Below are 11,379 nucleotides of genomic sequence, written 5' to 3'. Positions count from 1 at the left end.
ATGTCTGTTTTTCTCTCTCTCTCTCTCTCTCTCTCTCTCTCTCATCAAATAAGTGAGTCTTTACTCTGATGGTTTCAGATTACGCAGTGTATGGCTGGAAAAAAAAATCATATCAAACCTCATCAAGGAAGATAAAATTCATGCCTGCAGATGGCTGCAGGCAATCATACTTTCATATTTCATCATGTTGATAAGGATATTGCAAATTCTTTGAAGCATTGCAAAACAGGCAAACAGAGGCAAGATGTGCTAGTAAAAGCCTTTTCATCACCACGTTATAGGTTACTGTAATAGGAACTGTTTACACAGGCAACAAACTGACTTAATATATTTCTGAATCTCATTTTTCTCACACCACTCCCAAATACTTGAGCCGCTTGAGCTTTTACTGAGCAAAGCATTTATTCCCGCTTTAAAAAAATGTCATATTTTCCGCTTTATGCATATTATGGGATAGATACTCCTGTCATCTTCTGAATCATCACTCTGTTTGTCGTGGAGTTTGGATTTATGGTGGTTTCTTGCTGTCTGACTCAGGTCCTTCTGATTTATGTTTTTCAACTGATGAATGATTTTCACAACATCATTTCTTAGTAAATGCCAACCTAAAATGTTGGTGTTTATGTGCCAAACGGCACACCATTTTGTTAAATAAAGCAAATATTCTTAACAAAAAATAATACATTTATTCAACAAGAATGCATTAAATTGATTAAAAGTGTAAGAATGTTGTTCTTTTGAACTTTATATTCATCAAAGAGTAATACAAAAGTGTCATGGTTTCCACAAAGTTATTAATCAACATTGATAAAATAAGAATGGGTTCTTGAGCATTAATTCAGCACATTAGAATGATTTCTGAAAGGTCATGTGACACTGAAGACTGGAGTAATAGCTTTTGAAAATTCAGCTTTGCTACTACAGGAATTAATTACATTTGAAATATATTTAATTAGTAATTAGTTAAGTTATAATAATATTTCACAGTATTACTATATTTTGATCAAATAAATGTAGCCTTGGTGAGCATATGAGAGTTTCTTTCAAAACATAAAAAAAACAAAATTACAGACCTCAAACTTTTGAATGGTAGTATTTAACTATTTTCATTCAAAAAGGCTTGAGTTATATATTATCTCTATAATGTTAGGATGAGTGTAGCATATTTATTATTGCTTAATTCAGTGGCAATTCAGTCATGGCTGACTGAGACTGTACTTACATTCAAGCCATGTGGACTATACATGGGATTTCCCCCCAGGGCATCATTGTATCCTGCCGTCTGACTGATAACATGGCGCAGGGTATCCACCTACAGAGGACACAACAGGAAGTCAAGCTTGTCAACATTCTGCATTACAGAAACACATGCAAACATCAACACAGTGCTGTATGATGACAACAAAGGCAATGGTGTTTATACAAAAAATTGATGGCTTTGCGGTTTACTAAATGAATCATACTAAAATGGAATATGCAGCTGAATGAAGTTAGGGATACATATGTGGTTTAATGCAACATTTAGGACAACATATGTGTTTCCCCTCTCTATTGCTTTCTGGCAATGGTAACTCTATTTCCAGGCTCTAAACACAAAAACATAGAAAGAAGGAATGGAATAGTTTTCATTTGGAATTTACTACAAAACACAATAATATTCACACATGACAACAGTTGGAGGAGAATACGGTATGTAAGAACACATTATCAGACCATGAGCAGATATTGAGAATCTGAGAAATGTTCAGTACACATTAACTCTTTGTCTCTCTCCTTCAAATGGTGTCTTTTAACATGAGGATGAAATTAGCTTATGTGGACATGGAAAATTGGGATAATCATGATGAAAATGGGACAGAAAAGGATATAGAGGTTTGGAGGAAAGAACAGTACCATACAACCAATACCAACCCAAGAGCTCAAGTCAGAGCCAAATGCATTCACAACATAAACTACAAAATGGGGTCTGCTCCAGGATCAATATACTAGCATAATGCTCTAAACAATGAGTCTCTAGTCAGACGGGCCTCTTATGGGCTGTGATATGGTAATTTATTTGGGGGTCCAGACTGGAAATGTGAAGGATCCATCCATGTCCAGACTATAGTCATCATTAATCTTTCATGACTATAATGAAACTAATTGTTGAGGGGGTGATCAAATCTGTATCACTGTCTATATGTTGAGGGGGAGGGAGTTGAGTTTTTAATGTGGATGGTAGGCTAGCTGACAAGTCTGCTCTGGTTCACAGCCCCAGTTCCTGTGCGTAGCGCCTACCTGTGACTGCACATTGGCTCCGACTTGTGCCCCTTGGTAAGAATCCCCATTCAGATTCTGCATGCTCATGAACATGTCCCCCGAGTTTAGGAGGTTAAAAGAACCTGACGAACCTAGAAAGGAAAGATGTAAGGAGCTGAATAACGAGAGGATGAGAAAGAGAAAGAGAGGCTATATGTGCGAGGACATACGCGCATCACACGCCACGCTAGAAGTGATGCTCGTAAAGCAAGCAACAAATGGAGAGCAAAAGAAACAAGGAAGAAATGAAAGGATAGGGATGGGGATGACGGCTAGGTTGCATTACATATCTAGAAGGGCACGTGGGGGTCTCCAAAAATGCCAAAACAAAGGGGGGAAATCACAAAAAAAGGACAAAGATGGTGTATGGAGTTGGAGGTCTAAGTTTTCCACAGGAGTTCACACCTATTCCTACTCTAGTGGACTAGTTCATAAGTGGAATTATATGCCAATGACAAGAAGGACAATAAGAAGCTTATGGAAAAGGCCAGTACCAGTGAACATGTTGGTTAATAGAGTGTTTTTGTTCTCTGCAGAGTCCAGCTGAAATTCTTCATCTTTCATCTGGAATCCTGGGTGCAAGAAAAAGGGGACCCCTTAAAAATTGCTTACCCACAACTCCTCAGGGTCTAAGCCATGTCTTTATCACAGTCAAATCTTCTGCTTATTATGTCTGAAGAGCATCAATTTAAGGTAGACACTGTATCAATCTACTAATCAAATATTCACTATTATTTCATACTACACATTTCTTCAAGAGTGTAACATGCTCCGACCAAGAGATTTCCATTAATTCACAGCGGGTTAACACCTGTCACATATTTATGGATAGAAAGGCAGGACAGTGGGTGAGGATTATCTCTTTTACCCCTACCACCACCAACACCCTCCCACCCCTCAAATCTACAAACATGTTCAGCATGTGCAACCCGCTCACACAGTTTCTGCTTGACTTTGTTCGTCTCGTTCAGCATGTATAGTCTCAGAGGCAGGAGAGTGAGGATCATACCCTAGTCTGGGACCTCTCACTGTCACAGCAGCCAACCGGCATGCCAGAGGGAGCAGAGGTTCAGAAGGGACCAAGCTGGGATAGGGGATGGCTGGTTGGTTTTTGGGGGCTCGTCCGGGATCAGTGCAAGCTTACCGGAGTTGGGTGTGGTGGGTGAGTTGGTCTGACTATTCTGGACGGTGGCAGCTACTGCGTGCGCGGCAGTCACGGCTGTCTTAGCGGCATACAGGTTGGCCTCCTCTTGGAACTTGCCAATGTTTTTTTTGTAGCGGATCCTCTTGTTGCCGAACCAGTTGGATACCTGAGGGAGAGATGGAAAGAAAAGGAAAGAGGGGGAAAAAAAGAGGAGGGGGTGTCAGACGTCAATGCAGACAAGGCACTGTGCACTGAGCAGAGTGATTGTTTCAAGATGTCATGTTTGGGTCCATCAAGTCCACAGTCCCCAGCCTCCCACAGTAATATCCGCTGGGCATGCAGACTAATTAAGCGATTATCAGACAGAGCTTGTGCGTTATTGCGGATGGAGGCGTGACATGCTCTCTGTTTGTCTCTAGACAAAACCAACACACAAGGGGCTGCTCGTCTTGTGGCAAAATTTGGATCAGTGTTGTGCTTATGGGATCAGGTAGCTAGTGCCAAATGTGAAGGTTGTATATTTCCTTGTAAAGCTAACAGAGATCTTGCTAAAAAAAGTGTTTGTTCTGGTCCCTGGCCCCATTTAATAAATGGACACATTCTAAATAAGAGTTTTAACATAACACTATCTTTAGATTTTACTTTCACTACCTTTCTTTAAAGGTAACTTGGATGTTTTATGTATCTTAATAACACTAATGTTATTTTCTTTTGCATAAAACCACTTTTGTGCTCCTGCCTTAAGACAAATAATAAACATAATAATAACCACAACTCAGATAGTACACCTAAAAGCAGCCCTTAACGCAATACATTAATAATTACAATAATGCAAATTTTACTAAAAACAGCAGCCAGGAAACAATAAGATCTGGGTCACATGGGGGGTGGTAGATGTGCAAATGCTAGCACTGCATAATTGTGGAATAATAAAGAGATTAAGGGTTGTTTCTTAATAGCCCTATAAATTACAGTGGCCTGTCGCTGTGGCGATCTCTCCTGCCGTATTCCAGCTCTAGCTGGACTGGAGGACCAGAGAGCCTCAGCCCCTTAATGATGCTTTATTTAATTTCCACCTCTCTGCTTCCATTTTAATATCTCCAGCAGCCCGAGCCACACTACGCTACAGCGGCTGAATTTACATGACATCAGATCATTTCTACCCCCACCATGCCTCTGCGCTTCTAAATCTTTAATATCTAGGCAATTAAAATTAATGACCATTCGGCTGAAGCCACCACCGTTGGCAGGCTTTTGCCTTAACATCAATTGTTTGATGGGTTTACCTAGAGGTTAAACTAACAAGCAAGGTTTAATTGGAAGCAATGAAAGCACTAGCCGTCATCCTTTTTACTTAACCTGCTTATGAAGCAGTTTAAGGCCATGGAAAAGAGGCACACAGAGTCTCTAAGCTAACCTCCCTCTATAGATTAAATACCTTAAACTTAGCTGTTTTTAACCCTAATGTTTCATATTTTAACAAAACAAAAACATGTTTACAACATATAACTAATTTAAATGATTGTTCTATAGCTGTATGAGTCAATGACAAATAAGGATGAAAGATAAAGATGATGAAAATAGGATATCTTAACAAAAAATGTGTACAAAAAGTATCGAAAGCAACAATGAATGTAAGGGGTATAACCATCATAAGTGTTCATGAACATTATTTGATTAGGTTTAAAGTAAAACTTTTTTTTTAAAAACAAATATCATAAATGTTTGAATACTATATAATTACAATAAGTATTCTGGGGTTTACTCCATTTGACCTGTACCAACCTGGCCTTGCTATTAAAAAAACACACACAAACACACACACACACACACACACACACACAAACACACACACACACACGTGTATATATATATATATATATATATTAGGGTTTTCACAACTGATCTTCAGTATTGGGGTATAGGGCCCCATTCTGTGATATAATTTCATGTTTTATGATTTTGTTGTCCTATGAAAACTAAATTACTTCCTGCATGTTGGTTATACCACACTGAATTTAAGTTGACAAATATTTTTAAATACTACAATTTTAAAACAAATCTACCTCATGCATTTGGGTTTCATATTTATGCGAGAACAGACTAGAGACCCAGTAGACTTCTATACTGGAACCTAATACCTGGTTTGTTTGCTTTAAACCAATGGAGAGGAAGCCTGTGTGGGTGTAGTAAATAATTCCCCACTACTCCCTCCCCAAGCTTGGGTCAATACGCCGCTAGTGTCACTGAAATGGGATGGATGATCTTACTCAGGTCTCAATACCTCCCGATTTATACTGCTTCTCTTGCTGAGAGTGGAGCTTAAATGGAGACTCAGACTTCTGGCTTCAACACACACACACACACACACACACACACACACACTCATACACATACACATTCCCAGTCATGGGCGGTTGCAGTAGCCAGGGCTGCTGATATTATCAATAATGAAGCGGTCTGCATTAATAGTTAACACATTAACCTGAGGCAGAGCTCTGCTACATGTATAATGAGCTGAAATATTGATAAGTGTCGCTCGTTTGAACCGCAGGAAGATCGAAGCGGAAGAACTGCATTTAATTGGGTGATGGGCACCACACTTTGTGCCCACTCATTTGGAGGGTGCACAATAACCCCAACTAGAATGCTTAAAATCACAGTGGTTATGAAAACTCTCTCCCCAAAAAAAGCATCATGTGACCTTGTGTGCTGCATTTAGAAGACAGAGCATCACGCATGCACAGAGATTGTGCTCAGATAATGAGGTTGATTCTGTGCACTGAGTGAAGTGGTGCCTGATAAAGGCGACCAAATTTCATCAACAATACCATTAACACCACACATCACTTCTAATCAGCACATGTCTCAGATACAGGAAAAATGGCAACGCAGGCAACCACTGGGATCTACATGTGCTAGAAACTGTTACAAAAAGAGTGAAAAAAAAAACTTGCTACCTTAGAAATGTAAATAAATAAAACTGGTAGAAATTAATATTACAATATTTTATTTGTTGAAAAAAAAAAACTGCTAAACTGCATCTATTTTTAGCCCCATTGCAACCATTTCCCTACAAAACAAAATATTACAACATACAAATTAATTTAATGAAAGTTATTTCCAAATAAAAAATAGTTTCTGAACATATACAGAACACACTGATTAAATACAATGTGGGGTAAATATCTATCACAGGCACGTCAAAATGTGTAATGACAAGACATAACACAATCATAAGGGACACATACTTTTAGCGGTTTGACAATTGAGTGAAATTCTCTATGGAAGAGTGGATGGGGTGTATATATGTATATTACAGCAGAAGTCTTACAACATAAATACTGTCTGATACTTGGTTTGATTACTAAGCACTCCAAATATATCACTCCCATTAGACACTTGATTAAGTGTGCAGATTTGTTGTCACTAAGTTCAGGAAAGGTAGACGTTTGGGGAACAGAGTGCTGAGTATGTCTTAACATGTTCTAAGGTATAAATGAACACACATAAAGGGGTGACAGAATAAAGGAAAAGCAACAAAGAAAAACAAATGGCACAAGAAAAGTGGAGCAGGAGAAGTCATGACATACCTGTGCCACTGTGATGGTGGTTCCCACCCCCTGAAGGCAAAAAAGAATGGCTTTTACAGGATCTGACTCTGAACAACCCTCCATAAGCCCCTCCCCACAGAGAAAACACATTTATTACATCACAGAGTATGCAGATATGCTCTAAGACCGATAGGTTAATAGTAAACATTTTCCTTAACAACCTCTGTGACCGTTTGAAAAATAAAATAAAATAAAAGAGTTTTGTCTGTGGGGAGATGGGTGTGGGTGGGTATTCTTGCCTTCAGGTGGATTCTGAATTTAGTTATTAGAGTGGGAAAACACTGTGATACTTTTAAATTCCTTGCAATAATGAATCATACTGTTTGACTAAAATAAAGTCCCTCTTCTTTCTCTCTGACACACACACATTCACATGCGTGCACACATTTACTCTAAAACACAATGACTGACACAGATCACCACAAACTGTGGCATCCATCCACAACAGGGTACACTCTGTCTTCAGGCCCTGCTTGAGACTCAGCTCAGTGGAAGTATCAGACTAATGTGTTAGAGCAAACAGGTATGAATGCTAGACAGTGACGAGAGGAAAGAAGAGGACAATGAGAGACAGTGCGCTGGAGAGTCTTTCTGGTGTGATCAAGCTTGGCCCTGTCCCAAATGGCACCCTCAGCCTTCGCAATCCTCTTCAGAGTCTATACTTTGCCACATGGACTACTGGGTAACATTCGAGGATGCATAGCGGCTTCAAATGGGGTGCTTGAGAAGGTTTGGAAACCTAAAATGACAAGCTAGACATCATACAAGAGAAGGTCATGTCCACCCCAATTCCACATTAGATGCACCATTTGAGACAGAGCCTTTGTGTGACGTAGCATAGCCAATTAGCCACCGTTAGCTTAGATTATGATACCCTGCTGAAAAAATAGCCTAAACCAGTCTAAGATGGTTTGATGGTCTTAAAGCCTGTCAGGTTTGTCTGTTGTCTGGTTTTAGAGGGTTCTTGGGCACTTTTAAGCTGATCAGGCTAGGGGACCAACTGGCCAACCATCTAAACCTCCTAGACCAGGGGTCTTCAAACTCTGCTTCTGGTGACCCCTGTCCTGCAGAGTTTAGCTCCAACCTTAATCAAACACACCTGAACCATCTAATCAAGGTCTTAAGGATCATTTGAAAATTTGAGGCAAGGGTGTTGGAGCAGGTTGGAACTAAACTCTGAAGGACAGTGTGAATCCAGGAGCAGGGTTGAAGATCCCAGAGTTAGACCAGCTGAAATCAGACTAGCTTAAATCAGCTAAGAATACCATTTTAAATGGGACAGAGCAGGGATGGCATTGGATTTACCTAATTAAACCCTGGGCATGGGGACTTTAAGTCTTCAGACTTTGACCTGTTGTCGGTCATTCTTTCCAGACTATCCAACAAACGGGACGTGTGGAACATGGATGGGTGGTGTGGTCTCACCTGGGATACTGTTATGCTGCACTTCTTAGCCAGCTCCTCTTTGGCCTCTTCGCTAGGGTAAGGGTTACTAAGATGCGAGTAAAAATACTCGTTCAGGATTTCGGTCGCCTGCTTGCTGAAGTTCCGCCGTTTCCGTCTGCCGTTGGACAAGCAGGGGGAAAAACAAGAGGAGGAAGGCAATTAGAGAAACTCAAATAAAACCATGTGTGATGGCCAAACTCATAATGAAGCTGCTGGCAGGAAATGAAGTCGGGAAGGCTATTATCAGAATACATATGTAGACACAACTGGACGATGTTATGTTATCGGTTGAGCTCTAAGCGAAGCGTGAAATGTTCAGTGTTTAGAGCGACGAGCTTTCCTTCTCTCTTTCTCCCTCTATCGTGCTTTCTTTCACTCTGATGGGGGTGTTTAGAGGTGCTCAAGCATTCCCAGTCAGAGCTGTATCTTGGGACATTAGGAAAATCAGGCCATGGCCAGCTGAACACTGTTCTCAAGTACTGGGGCAGGGCCTGATGGAGTTGCACTTACCGCCACTCACTGCTGCCCACCCCGCCACGGTTAAGTGCTGGCTTCTTTCTTTCGCCTTGTTTAATGCCTTTCACACGAGTGGCCGGCCAAACGATTGTGCTTACGCTTCACTTGAGCGTTCTCCTCGAGACCTCATCCGCTCTTTTCTCATGTTCACGGCATCATTTCTCTCCCCTCTACACCTCTCCAGATCTCCTCTTCCAACTGTTTGTGATTACAGTAATCTGGACCACCTGCTGATGACCTCCTACCCACCAAACGCAAATTACTTCATTTCCACTCTATAAAATGCTTAACTGCTTTCAGGTGCTTAGTATGACTGTGCTCCGTGGATGGCCTCTAGGCTCTAAAACTCTGCTCTTGGCAACACATCTTAACCACTAATGGCTGAATAATAATGAATGCATCATTGTGGTCGGCTGATAACAGGTGTCATACCATCAGTGGCTAAGCCTAAACCCTGACTGTGTAGGTTAAAGGTCAAATGAACTCGAAATGTAGCTAAAAACGGTTCCCAATTCAAGTAACAATGGCACCAAAAAGTATTTTAACACACTTAAAGTCACACTTAAAATCATCTGAATTCCACTGTATAGATAAAATATCAAACCAAGTGGCATCTGCAGACAACTTTTCTAAGCCATTACTGTGAAACAAACTTGAATCTTGAAACAACTGAATCTTTTGTACTCGTTTTAAACAATATGTTCACGGCAAACATGGCAAATGTATGTGACAATCTTGGACACTAGAGAAATATGTTTGGGGAACTTTATCGCCCTCACATGAAACATCCTATTATGAATATGACTTCCTAATATGAAGTGAATATGACTTGATTTATAAATGGTAAATGTGACCACATCTTTTGGGGCCAATATATTTGATGGTTAACTTGAAATCATATTCTCTAAACATTGCTTTCTTGCATATAGCAGAATATTAATTCTTTCAAATACATCTGATACAACTCATTTGTAAATAGACATACTGTAGTTTATGTGGACAGATCTCGCACTGATACTAACCTGGCATCGAGGAAGCGGGACCTCAAGATCATGACGGCCTCACAGGTGCTCTGTTTAAGCTGCATTTGGATGGAGCTGAATTTGCGATGGATGATGCTGACCATGCGCTCGATCTCTTTGGGCGAGATGGGCCGTGTGCGAGACTGCTCCCTCAACAGATTCATGACGTGGGTAGTGAACTCGTTACATGCCTGTGGAGAAAGACAATTTTGAGCTGAGGACGCAGCTTTTATTCTGAGTGTAAAAAGGCATTACGCAAAACTAAATTAATCTGAAGCCTTTAGGATCTGCTGCTGAGACTCAACAGCTACATGTAATAAATCATTTCTGAATATACAATTCTGGCATCGCATCCTCACTTAAACTCCAAAAACATTCTAGAGATTGACCCTCTTTTTAAAATCGTTATATACTCTCAGCACAGTGACAGAAATGCTCTTTGACGTTATTGCGCAGAAGAAGCACATCAGTTCAACTGCATTCGTTTGAAGCTCTCTGGAGCAGCAATCAGCAATTTTTGAAGCAAGTTCAAAGCTGCCGCTCTTGAAAGCACGGGAAAAACACCATCCATACTGTTTGTAGTGCTGCGGAGGACTTGAACGACTTAATAGGTGAAGTCATCTATGAATGCAAATGCCGATTTGCAATTTGGCACCTGCCCAGTGCCCAAAGAATTAAACAGCTTTTCGTTAAAGCAGTGGTTCATACATGATTCATTAGAATAACTAATGTAGGTAGTGCACACTTTAGCTCATTACTCGGAGTAAAATGTTAAGTATTTACATTTAGATAATTAAAAGAGGAACACCCTTAAGAAAGATGCATTTACTCTGGGTGAAAGTGTTGAGCCACCTTTTCCACATGCTCCCTTTTTAAACGCTTGCAAGTTAATCAGACTAATTTAGCCCAATGACTGGCTAAGCCATCAGCTAAACAACTTTCATATCATATTAAAAGGATTGTTATTTGCAAATTAAAGTGTTCTCCTGACCATTCTTTATTGTTTATGGTGTAAGTACAGCATGAACAGTAGGGGGTAAATGACAAATAAGAGTGAACAAGAGGAAAAACTGTAAAATCTAGTTTAAAACACAAGTTGTGTACTTGTATTCATGTTGGTTTCTGTCACATTGTGTAACTGTCAAGTAAAAATTAACACATGAATGTACACATCTCACATTTCAATCATAAAAAAGATCATGATGTCATTGACCCAGGGGTAAATAGACATGCAGGCTATTACTTATTATTTTTCAAGCCATCTCCTCAAAACACCAAGCACTTTAACTGTACCGCATACCAAAAAAAAAAAAAAAGACCAAAAGGCCCCGGTTCAACC

The 11,379-nt window shown here is 40.1% G+C and overlaps 1 protein-coding gene across 13 annotated transcripts in view; it reads right to left on the bottom strand.

The window, feature by feature from the left end:
- Positions 1–11,379, bottom strand: part of LOC107669256 (pre-B-cell leukemia transcription factor 3) — a 95,548-nt gene that overhangs the window by 3,675 nt on the left and 80,494 nt on the right. For 4 of the 13 annotated variants that reach the window (XM_016461426.1, XM_016461427.1, XM_016461428.1 and 1 more), the window contains exons 4-10: positions 10,041–10,231; positions 8,482–8,617; positions 7,036–7,065; positions 3,443–3,608; positions 2,793–2,870; positions 2,278–2,390; positions 1,223–1,312 (exon numbers count right to left, since the gene is read on the bottom strand). In XM_016461426.1, coding sequence (XP_016316912.1) covers positions 1,223–1,312; positions 2,278–2,390; positions 2,793–2,870; positions 3,443–3,608; positions 7,036–7,065; positions 8,482–8,617; positions 10,041–10,231 — 804 coding nt within the window. The remainder of the gene's footprint in view (positions 1–1,222; positions 1,313–2,277; positions 2,391–2,792; positions 2,871–3,442; positions 3,609–7,035; positions 7,066–8,481; positions 8,618–10,040; positions 10,232–11,379) is intronic. The other 9 variants (XM_016461430.1, XM_016461431.1, XM_016461434.1 and 6 more) reach the window with 7 other exon arrangements.

The sequence above is a fragment of the Sinocyclocheilus anshuiensis genome, unplaced genomic scaffold (genome assembly GCF_001515605.1).
Source record: "Sinocyclocheilus anshuiensis isolate Anshui unplaced genomic scaffold, SAMN03320099.WGS_v1.1 scaffold404, whole genome shotgun sequence".
Classification (NCBI taxonomy): domain Eukaryota; kingdom Metazoa; phylum Chordata; class Actinopteri; order Cypriniformes; family Cyprinidae; genus Sinocyclocheilus; species Sinocyclocheilus anshuiensis.
Note: the sequence above shows the minus strand (reverse complement) of the source record. Positions and strands in the feature narration are given on the sequence as shown.